This window comes from Brassica oleracea, chromosome C5, assembly GCF_000695525.1.
Source record: "Brassica oleracea var. oleracea cultivar TO1000 chromosome C5, BOL, whole genome shotgun sequence".
Classification (NCBI taxonomy): Eukaryota; Viridiplantae; Streptophyta; class Magnoliopsida; order Brassicales; family Brassicaceae; genus Brassica; species Brassica oleracea.
Window position 1 is genome coordinate 40337038 of NC_027752.1, and position 13292 is coordinate 40350329.

The 13292-nt window shown below is 35.0% G+C and overlaps 1 protein-coding gene and 1 long non-coding RNA gene across 2 annotated transcripts; both read left to right on the forward strand.

Moving 5' to 3' along the window:
• Positions 1-5214: 5214 nt before the first annotated feature.
• On the forward strand, positions 5215-6853 carry LOC106293120 (serine/threonine-protein kinase WAG2). Its single transcript, XM_013728794.1, has one exon. The coding sequence runs from the start codon at positions 5254-5256 to the stop codon at positions 6694-6696; it is 1443 nt and encodes a 480-aa protein (XP_013584248.1). The 5' UTR covers positions 5215-5253; the 3' UTR covers positions 6697-6853.
• A 5073-nt stretch (positions 6854-11926) lies between these two features.
• LOC106293938 lies at positions 11927-13151 on the forward strand. Its single transcript, XR_001260688.1, has 3 exons — positions 11927-12087; positions 12149-12289; positions 12824-13151. It is a non-coding gene; the product is annotated as an uncharacterized LOC106293938 (long non-coding RNA).
• The last annotated feature ends 141 nt before the right edge of the window (positions 13152-13292 follow it).

The window sequence follows — 13292 nt, forward strand, 5'->3', positions numbered from 1 at the left end:
GTATCCCAAACTTCGTATAAACGAAGCATAACTTTCATTCGCATCGACCATATGATGTAGTTGGTCGATGTTAACATCAGACATCGTATGTCCTTCTTCATCTCAAGACCTTTATCACGTGCTTGAGAATCGTCTCCCATGTTTTGATCGAAGTTACAACTCCTCTTGTAAACGACCTTCGAAACCTGGAGTTCTGATACCAATTAAAATTGCACAAACACAAAAATTATAAGAACTTCTCTTCTTATTAGATTTAGAAACTCTCTCAAAACTAAACCTTTCAATGTGTTTCTCTTAATGGAACATCTCTCCATGAGAACTCTTTATATATGAAGAAGCTACATCTTTTCCTAAAGACGAAGCTACATCTTTTTCTAATAATAATATGGAAACATTCTTAAGCTCGATATTAAACATGCGTTGTTGACTCCTTAATCGATGGATAAGATCGTTAGCGTAGTTTCAGCATACGTAAGAGCGAGGAAGCTAATTTTAAGGAACGTTACTGCCGACAAACTGTTACTGCTTAATTAATGCATATATATGGGCATTTGCTCTCACTGACATGGAGTTTCTTCATATTCACGCACCTATTAAAAATTAGGGTTAAACCACTTGCAAGTTTCGTGAAAGTAAAATATCACTTATATTTATTTTCCTTCTTAAATATGTATTTTTGTTCTCTAGTTCAATGACTTTTTTCTAGAGATAGTGCTAAAAGCAGGGCCGGATTATTAGGGGGAACGATCAGTGCGATCGCCCCGGGTCCAAACCCGTGTCCCCTCGTATAATACTAATTAAGGGGTTCAATTTTTTTATAATCGATATTTTTATATATAAAAAATTATAAATATAATAAATAAAATTGAAAAAGGGTCCAAATTATTTGATATGTATATAGTTTTATTTTCATTACAAAATATTACTGATTAAATTTTAAAAACATTTTAAACATTATCTACATATAAATTTTAGAGGGTAAAAAAAAAATATTTTTCGCCCTAGGTCCCGTAACAGTGTTGAGCCGGCCCTGGCTAAACGGAATCGTAAATATCATGCATGTATTATCATGGAACAAGCATGTGATTGCAAACCCAAAATTAATCATAATTTCAATCCATGTTATAATAAATTATTTAGAAAACCAAACAAGAAAAATAAATGATCCGTTTTTTTTTTTGACATAAATGATCCGTTAATGTCAAAAGAATTACATTCTCTTGTCTTTTCGACAGGTTCCTCAAGTCCAGCCTTCATCAACCAAACTAGGCATGGGCATAATACCCGAAACCCGAACCCGAACCCGGATCCGAACCGAAATGAAGGGATCGGTTCGGTTCAAAATCTATTAAAAAACCCGATCGGGTTTACTTTGGCGATACATTGGGTTTCGGGATCGGTTCGGTTTAAACCGAGAACCGATGGGTAACCCGAAATAACCGAACCTATATAACATATAACATATATGTATACATTACACAACACGCGTGAGACATTATCCCCTTTCGAGACTTTGAGTCTTTGAGTTTCGATGCTTTGTTGAGTTTCGATGCTTTGGCAACCCAAAAGCTTTAAGCAAGAGGCTATTCATCTTCTTCTACTTTTCGAAATCCCTGATCATATTTGTACTATTAAAGAGGCTCTCATGTTTCAAATACTCACTCACTCTCCAGCTTCTTCGTTTTCGCGAAATCAATCCCAAGTAATAACCTAAGGAACCTCTCATCTTGTTCTGTAATTCGATTAGGGTTTGAGTTCATTAGATTCAATCTGATTTCTTCACTTGTTCTGTTTGAGTTTGAGTTATTTAAAATAGATTGAATGTTAACGGATTTTGTTAGGGTTATGATTGAATCGATTGAATCTATTGAATTGAATCGATTGAATGTAATTTTTTCTCTTTTGATCATGAATGCTTCTGACTGTAATTTTTTTTTCAGATGGATTCATCTTCAACTCCAAACCGTGATAATCTTGACAATGACAAAGCTGTAGACGGTGATGAAGTTGAAGTGTTCATGACTCCAGATAGCAGAAGCAAAGGCAAAGGCAAACGTAGAGAATCACCTGGAGCTAGTGAAGAAACATATCAACAAAAGAAATCTCCTCGGGTTCTTCCTACAAGGTCTAAGATTTGGAACCATTTCACAAGAACAAAGGAGAATCGTGACAGATGCCTTTGTCATTACTGCAAGAAGTCGTTTTGTTGCGCAACAAGGTCGGGAACCTCCAACTTGCTGAAGCATATCGGTATCTGCAAACGCTTCAGGTCTTTCACAGAGGGCCAAAGTTCGACTCAAACTAACATCGATGAAGACGGAACAGTGAAGAATGCAAAAGTCAGTGCAACCACTTTCAGAGAAGCTACAAATGAGATGATGGTGATAGGACAATTACCTTTGTCTTTCATAGAAAGTGTTGCTTGGAAACACTTCTGTAAGAAGGTTAGATTTCTCTTACGTTTTATAATGCATACATTGTTTAATGATTCTGTTTAAATTTGTATCTGACTTGGTATGTTATGTGTGTAGATGGATCTAGACAGACCTGTCTCAAGGAGGACATCAACAAGAGACATTGTAGAGCTGTATGTGGAGAGGAAGGCTGCTATGAAAAAATGGTTTAAAGCTAATAAGCAAAGAGTTTCGGTCACTACTGATATCTGGACTGCTCAAGTAACACGTAAGTAGTGTCTGTTATGTTTTGTTCCTTTTGTTCTTGGCTTGATCCTTATGTTTTTATCTTTCTGTTGCCTTGATCACAGGTGCTAGTTACATGGTTGTCACTGCCCATTTCATTGATGATTGCTGGCGATTGAGGAAGCTTATCCTTGGGTTCAAGCACGTCATTGATCACAAAGGTCAGACAATATCTAAGGTTCTCTTAGATTGCTTAGTTGAGTGGGGAATATCCAAGGTATTCTGTGTAACCGTAGACAACGCAACGGCTAATACGTCTGCTTTAAGAAGATTTCAAAGTCAGTTTTCTTCACAGTCCGAAGATGCAGTGGTCTTAGATGGAGAGTTCATGCATATGAGATGTTGTGCACATATCATCAACCTGATTGTGAAGGATGGAATGGCTGATGTTAGTGAGAGTGTTGAGGCTGTTCGTAACGCTGTGGTCTATGTTAGAGCTTCGGGAAATAGGCTGGCATCGTTTGAGCAGAAGGTGGAAGCTGGGAAAATTACTAGAGGAAGCTTGCCATTAGATGTCATGACTAGGTGGAACTCCACTTACCTTATGTTGAGCACAGCCCTGAAGTTTCAAGTTGCTTTTGATAAAATGGAACAAGAGGACAAGCTGTACAACGATTACTTTTTGGAAGTGGAGAAAGGGCAAAAGAGAACGGGTCCTCCTCAGATGATTGATTGGAAAGCAATAGAAAGACTAAGCCGGTTCCTGATCATCTTCTACAACTCCACTGTCATTGTATCAGCTTCCACCTCTCTCAATGCTTTCAAATGTTACGGGGAGATTGTAACCATAGCCGCGAACCTGCAGGATTTGAGCCATAGCAGAGATCATGAGATGAAGAAAAAGGCTGTGGAGATGTATAAGAAGTTTGACAAGTATTGGGATGGGCTACAAAACATCAACAAGATGTTAATTGTGGCGACTGTATTTGATCCAACGAAGAAGATGGATCTTGCAAGCATGTGCTTTGATGAGCTTTATGGAGAGGGCAGCTTGGAAGGCAAGGAGATGTATGACTCTGTGATAAGGATTCTGCGTAGCTTGTTCAAGGAGTATAGTGAGAGATATGGGAGGAGTCGAAGAGGGGATTCTGATGATTCAAAAAAATCCAGCACCCAAGCCTCTCAATGTAGCCAACAAGAACATCAATCAACTGATACTTTGGAGTTGGTTGAAGATGGTTTAGGCTACAAGAGGATTGACCGAAAGTATAAGAAGAAGCTAAGTGAGACAGGAGTGAGAGACAAACGTGATGAGCTTGACATATACTTGAAAGAAGCTGTTGAGAATCCAGATTTTATGCTTGGTGTGGAATACGATGTACTATCTTTCTGGAAGAGAAACTGTACCAAGTTTCCTGTTCTGTCACTGATTGCAAAGGATGTTTTGGCCCTGCAAGTTTCTTCTGTTGCATCTGAGAGTGCCTTCAGTACAAGTGGGAGGTTAATTGACCCTTCTAGGAGCTGCCTTACTCACTACATGATTGAGGTTCTGATGTGTACCGAGCAGTGGCTAAAAGAGGACATTCGGTGTGAGTCAAGAGTGATTACAAATGCACAAATTCTTGAGGAAATTGAAGAACTTGAGAAACTTGAAAGAGGTATGTCTTCAATCTACTTGTTCACGTTATGTTGATTCTTATATGTGTTTATAATGACATGCTTGTTTCTGTATTTTCAATAGAATTTGCTGATTGAATTCAGGGGACTATCACAACTCACAATGTAATGTTTGCTCTCTCTTTCTATGAAGTTTACAATGTCTATGATTGAGTTTTCTGATTGAATACACTGCTTTTTCTGCTTACAAATATTTTGTTTCTGTTATAATGCTGTTGTTATTCTGTTTTGGCAGGAATAAAAGCTTATCAAGTGCGTCTGTGTTTGTCAAATGATCGTGTCCTCGAAAGATTATCTTATGCTTTGTTGTTTGTCTTTTTAAAACTTTGTTGTTGTTCTTTTCTTCCTATTTTCGGAGTTGATGTGTTTTGCCAAAGTCATAGAGACTTTGTTGTTGTTTTTTTCTTGCTACTTTCGGTCCTTTTGGATGTTTTATCGGATTTGATGTGTTTGGATGTTTTTTCTTATGAAAAGTTGCTATTTTTCGGATAATTGTGTTTAAGATGCTTTATAATTCAGTTTACTCATTATGTTTTTTATGTTTAATTTTTTTAATTATGTATTGTACTTCAGTATAATCCGAACCGAACCGAAAAACCCGAAACCGAATGATATATGACTACTTTACGGGTTTTAAGATGCAATACAAATTATAACCGAAACCGAAGTGATATTATCCGAATCCGACCCGTATTTAAAAAAAAATTACTATGGGTCTTTGAAGCATAAACCCGAAAACCCGAAAACCCGTAAAACCCGACCCGAAAGCCAACGGGTACCCGAACGCCCAGGCCTAAACCAAACATAACTTTTTTTTTCTTTTAATTAATTATTAATTAAACTAATTAATCACTTTTTTCTCAACTATCCTCTTTATAAATAACTCAGAATTCCCCGCCCTTGAAACACAAAAAAAAAATCAAGAACCAACAAGAAAATGGAAGAAGAAATATATTTCCCTGACACCGATCTTGATCTCAGCTTCACATCCACCGTCACCGACCGCACATTCGCCTCCTCAAGCGGTCGGTCCAGCCTAACCCTAAGCTTCAATGACAGGCTCTCCACTTCCTCAGCCGTTACAACCTCATCCACATCCTCCTCAACCATCAACCACCGTCGCCAAGATCCTCACTGGTCGGCAATCAAATCAGCTAAGCTCCTCTCCTCCGACGGAAACATCCACCTTCGCCACCTGAAACTAATACGCCACCTCGGCACTGGAAACCTCGGCCGCGTCTTCCTATGCAACCTCCGTGACTCCTCCGCAAGATTCGCCCTAAAAGTCATCGACCGTAACAACCTAACCACGGCCAAGAAGCTATCTCAGGTCGAGACGGAGGCAGAGATCCTCTCTTTGCTAGACCACCCTTTCCTCCCTACACTCCACGCTCGTATCGATGAGTCTCACTACACGTGCCTCCTCATCGATTACGCTCCCAACGGAGACTTACATTCCTTGCTACGCAAGCAACCTGGTAACCGTTTACCGCTTCAGCCGGTTAGATTCTTCGCCGCCGAAGTTCTCGTCGCCTTAGAGTACCTCCACGCGATGGGAATCGTGTACCGAGATCTTAAACCGGAAAACGTTTTGCTCCGAGAGGACGGACACGTCATGCTATCGGACTTCGACCTATGTTTCAAATCCGACGTTGTCCCCACTTTTAAATCTCGCCGCTACCGGAGAACATCCTCTTCGCCATCGCTTCGCCGGCGGCGAAGCGGTTGCTTCTCTGCCGCACCGGCCGAGGAGAAGTACGAGAGGGAGGAGATCGTTTCAGAGTTTACTGCGGAGCCAGTGACGGCGTTTTCACGTTCTTGCGTCGGAACACATGAGTATCTTGCGCCGGAGCTAGTCTCCGGCAACGGACACGGAAGCGGAGTAGACTGGTGGGCGTTCGGAATATTCCTCTACGAGCTATTATACGGAACGACGCCGTTTAAAGGAGATAGTAAAGAGCAAACACTGCGCAACATAGTGTCGACCACTAAGACCGTGAGGTTCCACGTGGACAGTGACTTGGATGAAGCTAGGGACTTGATTGAGAAGCTTTTGGTTAAGGACCCGAAGAAGAGGCTAGGATGCGCCAGGGGTGCGCAAGATATCAAACGGCATCCGTTCTTCGACGGGATCAAGTGGCCGTTGATTAGGCATTATAAGCCACCGGAGGAAGTTAGAGGGCTTGTGATCAAGAAGTCGACGAGAGCACATGCTGGTCACGTGACTGCCGTTACGCCGCGACGGAGGAAGTCGTTTTTGTGGAGGGCGTTGTCTTATATACTGCGCGGTAAAAGCTCTAGTGGTGGGAGTAAAAATCAGAGCAATAGTAATTATTATCATTATGTAGGGAAAAGCTACGCGAGTCGCAAACGCGTTTAAGGCTGTCTCACGTTTTATGTTTGCTTTCTTCAATTTTCTTATACGAGTTTAGAGGTAAATCAATACAAACATTGAGGGTGTATATGTGTGTGTATACAATAGGATGTTCAACGATTTTGTATATGGAAATTATACCAGACTGAATACTATTTTGTCATTATTAAAAAAAATTGTCATATCTTTGTCTATTATATATATACTTGAATGCAGTAGATATGGTGTTTTATCGATTCCAAGGGCTAAAATTATTTTTTTCATGTTGATATAGAGACTAAAACAAACACTCCCTTACATATTTTGAGATTTTAGTACTAATTTCATGGCAAGCTATAAAAAATATACGGATTAAAGGAAAAATGGAGTTCTCTAAAAACGATTGGTAGATGAGTTTACTGAGAAAGAATGAGAGGAAACATGCAAGATTGTTTTTCAGTTGGATTGCACATTTGCACCTTTGCCACCTTGAAAACATCCATAAAATCTCTTATATATTAAAAGAGAAGTAGAGTAATAAATGCATTCACACTATAATAGACATGTGACAGTTACACAATGATTTGATAATAAGTATGCTAACCCGTTCACACTATATTCATAAATGCGTTCACACTATGTACTCTGCGTTTTTTTTAATATAAAACTCACATACATGATTTCAATAAAACTCTGGATTTTTTCGGTTCGAATAAAAATAGATAACGAATCAAAAGCCAAACTATATATACAGATAAAACTAAGCAAAATATTCATAAATTTTTATTCGATTCGTTATCCGTTTTGATTTGAACCAAAAAATCTGGATATCCGTAACTCTATGAAACAAATCAAAAAAATACAATATCCAAAAAAGAAGCAAATCACAAATACCAATATTTCCAGGAACAAATATCTAATTCGATGTGTTATATACATATATATACATATATTTAAAGAATTATATATATATGTTATATATATTATAATTTATATCAGTTTTACAATATTTTATGAATTAAATTTATTATATTAGGTACTAGAATTCAAAAATTTAAATAATTTTTTCTTTTTGTAATAAAATATTATTAAAATTTTCAATTATTTTTAAATTTTAGTTTTATTTACGGATCAAATCGGATATTCTTTAAAATTCTAAAACATTTCGGATATCCGAGTCACCGAATATCTAGGTGGCTAAAGATCGAATCGACACGAATGCTTCCAAATACCCATATATTTGATATGTGTCCACCCCTATTTACGGATACAATTTCATTTCCTTTATATGAAAAATTGACTAATGTCAAGGCCTTTTTTATTTTAAATTAATTTTAATTTTATTTTTCATGTATTATTTTGAAAAAAATGTCATTTAATATTAATTAATAATATCTTTATATATTTGTCAACTATTTTTATATACTTTTTACATACACATACATGTGCACCTTGTAACTAAGTATTCACCATAACTGAAGTATCTAATTTTTTTTGAAAGTTGAAATATTTTTTTCTTAATGCTTCTTTGACTACCGACCAAATTGTAGTGAAATGATTTGTCTTAATAATTTTATTTTCTTTTTATTAAACTATTATCTGTTTAGAAACTATAATACGAAACTATTGGTTCGACATGACGACTATCTAAAATTCATAACATGAAAATAAACAAATAATATTAATTTTTAGTTTTTACCGGAAAAAATCAAAAAAATCAAATATTTTAACCGAATAAACTAAAATGAATATTAATTTAAAATAATAGTCATATTTTAGAAGATTAAAAACCAAAAAAAAAACTTAAAACCGAACCAAAATCCAGATTAAACAGATTTAATGTCTTTTTATTAAAAATAACTAAACTACTAATCACATCATGCGCAAAGCGCGGATTATTACATAGTATATATTAAAAGAAAATCATTACAACCTTTTAACTATGACACATGTCATCATTAAAATGATTCTTAGAATTACTAGAAAATTAAGTTGGTCCATCTAAACATATACTATACTTTTTGTTAAACTAATCATAAAATAATTATTAATATACAAAATGATAGTTTCTTTTTTTTTTCTTAAATGAAAGCTATGGAATGATCAAATATAATTAAAATATATATGATCAAATATAATTAAAATATCCAAGGGACACACTTAAAATAGCAGAATTAGAATCAGCATTTTGGGCTGAGGCACATGTAGTAAATGATCAAACGAGGGGGCATCAAGTACATACCAGACCCACACTAGCGACTCCAGGACGATGGTGCTTCATAGATGGTTCATGGAAAGATAAGAATTTATTTTCAGGGCAAGGCTTGTATAGCACTTTACCGGGTTTTGATGGTTTATTAGGGACAAGGAATGTAAGAGCATGTTTTTCACCTCTTCATTCGGAGGTGAGGGCATTAATTTGGGCAATTGAATGTATAAATAATTTAATACAGTTTGAGGTTACGTTTGCAACAGATTGTTCTCAATTGGTGAAGATGGTTTCGGAACCAGAAGAATGACCAGCATTTAAAAGTTACCTTGAAGAAATTAAGCTTTTAGAAAGAAGATTCCTCAACTCACATATCGTTCATGTACCCCAGACGGAGAACCTACGGGCGGATAGCTTAGCACGCAGTGCTAGGAAACAACCGTCTTTCGTCGTTCACATAGATGCGGAGTTACCGATTTGGTTTATAGAGTCAAGATGAGTCTGTAAATGTTTGTTGTAAAATATATATATATTGCAATTAATTATTTCAAATAGTAAAGATTTTGTAACAATTTGTATATCCTTCATCATTATTGTTTAATATATATTAATAATATAAAATTAAACAATCATATTCACCATATAATAAAATTTATAATATTTCATATATGTTACATTTTGAATTTTAAAAAAAACTTTAAATTACTTAAGTTTTTTAAAGTCTCACATTTAAAATTTTGTGATCAGTATTTTTAAAAAATCAAGTCGACAATAGATCTAACAAACCGTTTCAACAAAATTTAATCCCCTTTTCATTTTTCTTTTATTGGTGACTATTTTCTTCCCTAAAAAAATAAAATACTTGACAGATTTGGACAAGATCATTTTTAACAAATTAAATTTTTAAACAATCATTTAGTCTATTTAATATTTTGCTTAAGCTTAGCATAAAATCCAACACATATGTTAGATATATTTCACAAAGCCAATAATTTCATATCTACTATTAATATACAAAAAAATATTAAAACACCTAAATATATTATTATGTTTGATGTCATTACAATACATGTGGTATAATGTATTGTACGTGTAACAAATTCGTAATGTAAATCTTAAAAACATATTTAATTTCGCGCAAGACGCGGGTTATTACCTAGTAAAGTTAAAAGATGTTAAACACACGATAATCACACAATAATGGTTGGATACAGATGGGTCTAGATGGTAAGTCCGATCATATTAAAAAAATATCGAGGCGGTAGTTAAGATTGGGCTTTACCGTCAGGACTTTTATATCTCCGCTGACTCTGAAGGATGCTAGTAGCCCACGTCGCATCCTTCAATTGATTGGAATGTGGTCGTATTGGTTAGGTTATTCAGAATAACATAATAAAATTTTCTGATTCTTGTTAGGCTTAGAATCCTTAGACACACCATAACATATATATACTGAAGTCTTCATATCTTAACATGTATGGTTTGATGGGGATTTGAATGTGATACAGATCTGTTGTTATCCCGAAATTGATACACGAAGTAACGAAGAATTGATTAGAAAAATGAGGAAGAAATCAAGAGGGGTGATTTTGTTATACCAGCTGTAAAACTGCGAGGAATGATAGGGATGATTTTGTTTTGAGTGAGTAAATATAATTATATGACAATGGTTAAAGATTATGTTTATAAACACAAGCTGAGATATGGGTTGACCGACAACAATGTAGTTCATATTTGTATTTGTGATTTATACTTAAAAGTAACTAACTACTTAGAGCATGATTATCGGGATTGCTTAGTTAGGTTGCTTAAATTAATTTTGATTAAAAAAAAATCACCTTTTAATTCAAGAACCGACGCTTAATTAGGAACAATAAGATACGTCGCTTATCTCTTCCTCTCTCTCATCTCTATCTCTATCTCTATCTCTCTCCCCACTTCCTGAAATCAGTCGATTTCGATTCCAAAATGTCGTGATTGATCTCTTCTCCTGGGATGATCTCGTCGTCGTCGTCTTTGATCGTCTCGAGGGATAGGGATTGGGTTCGATCGCCTCACCGCCAGTGGTGGATGTAGAACTATTATTAATCGGGGGCACAAAATTCTAATCAACTCATTTAAAATATAAAATAAAGTTTCATTACTAAAAAAATTTCTTACAAAATTATCTTACGAAATTTCATATTTTGGATATCCATTTATTCTTTTCTTATTTCCTGAATCACCAGATAAACTCTTTAAATCATCTCTAGAGTCTCTTTTTTTTTTGGAGAAGACATATCATCTTCGGAGTTTTCATACGTAAATGCAAATTTTTTTCTAGGTTTGATATATTTTCCATTAAATTTTTTTATGAAAAAAAATTAGTACATTACTATAGTTTCTACACTCTCATAATTTCTTATTACTTAAATCACACAAATCAAAATTTTATTTAGTTTTACGGTAAAAACCTTTACCTTTTAGTTTCTCTTTTGAACTTGTTAGACCATCCCCAATAGTTTACTCTAATTTTTACTCTAAAATATAGTAATTCTATAATAGATTTGAAGTTTGCTCTAATTGTATTCTATTTTACAGTAAAAAATAGAGTGACTAACAAAAAATAAACAATTTACTATATATTTGGAATAAACCTATTTTTACTCTATTATAGAATAAGAAATGAAGTACTATTAGAATATTTTTACTCAAAACTCTATTTTAGAGTGAAAAATAAAGTAAGATTGGAAATGCCCTTAGGCACAATCTTTTTGTTTTCGGTGTTTAGATTTTTGTGATTAGGGAGAAGACAATGAAAAACGTGGATATAGCGTAATTAGGTAAATTTCAACTTCCATTATTATTTTTTTGACCATTTGATTGAGCTTTTTAAAACTGAACTTATATTTATTTTGGGCTACAATAGATCTGTCATATAATAATGTGTTATAGATTGTTTTAAGTTAGAAAATATAAAGCTTTGTTTCTCGACCAATTACATAATTATATTTAATTAATATACATATAATTTTTTTTTAAAGTAGTAGGGGGCACGTTCCCCCATAGTCACCTATGTACATCTGCCCCTGCTCACCGCGTACGTCACCGTCTTCTCCTCTTCGCCGCCGTCCTTGTTCTGATCCAAAAGCTCCTTCACTGGAACGCTAACCTCTCCGACGGGCTTATCGCCGGCGATGGGACGATCAGCCACGATCTCGATGACTAAGGTGAGGCTTTAACTTAGTTAGTAAAGAGATATTCTGCAAATCTTATTGATAGTTTCGACAGAACCGAGCCTTCACATGGAGGTAGAGGGAGAAGATGAGTTCAGGGAAGAGTATGCTTGCCCCTTCTGCTCAGACTATTTCTGATATCGTCTCTCTCTGCTGCCACATAGACGAAGATCATCCCATGGACACTATCAATGGGGTAAACATCTCTCTTCCGTATTATTCTGCAATATCAAAAATCTAAAAAATGTCTCATCACATGGTTCTTAGTAGATTATGCAAACAACTAGAGAAAATCAAATTGTAATTAAATCCATCCTGTCCGAAAATCATTGACATAGAGAACCAAGAATGGAGAAAAGTTTATGTCTTTGAGGCATTTGAGTCTCATGGTAGGGCTTTATTTGATCAAGCGTGTGTGTGTTAGTTTATGTATACGAGTTTTGTTTTTTGGTTTAGGTACGATGAACTTTGTCAAAAGTTGGAATCTTTGATTCTTGATTTACAACAAGACATACAAAAAACTTGTTTTTGGTAAAACGTTGTTTATTACATATCTCCAACTTTTATTACATATCTCCATGTTCCTTCTGATTCCATTTATGTTTGTCGTGTAACCATAAGAATGGAACACACTTTTAGTAGTCCTATCTTTTTTTCAAGTCTCTGTTTTTTTTTTTTTGTAGTTGTGTCATCTCTGATTGTTTGCTTTTTGTTTATGATGGAAATACAGATAACTTCTTGGGGTTTGAGGAGGTGGTCTTCTTATTCCCTGGAGGATGGCCGGAGTCTCGAGAGATTGTCGGATTCTAACAAGTGAATACTCTCCTTCTCTTCTCCTCTCTTACCGTATGTTTTGGCCATGTTTGTTTCTTCATTTAGATGAATCCATTCAGCTGATCCATTTATGTGCTCCATCTAAATGATCCATTCAAATTTTTGGTCATGTTTGTTTCTCCATTTGGATGAGTCATTTGAATGAACCATTTGAATGAATTTTATGTTTGTTTCTCCATTTAGATGAATCATTCAAATGAGTTTAATAACCAAATTACATATATACCCATGTTTTGATTTAATCATATATTTGATATCAATTTTAACTACAGAAAATTTTATTATTCATTCTAAAATATATTTACACTGAAATTATTTTAAAATTAGCATTTTGACATTTATAAATTTTTATTTCATATAAATTT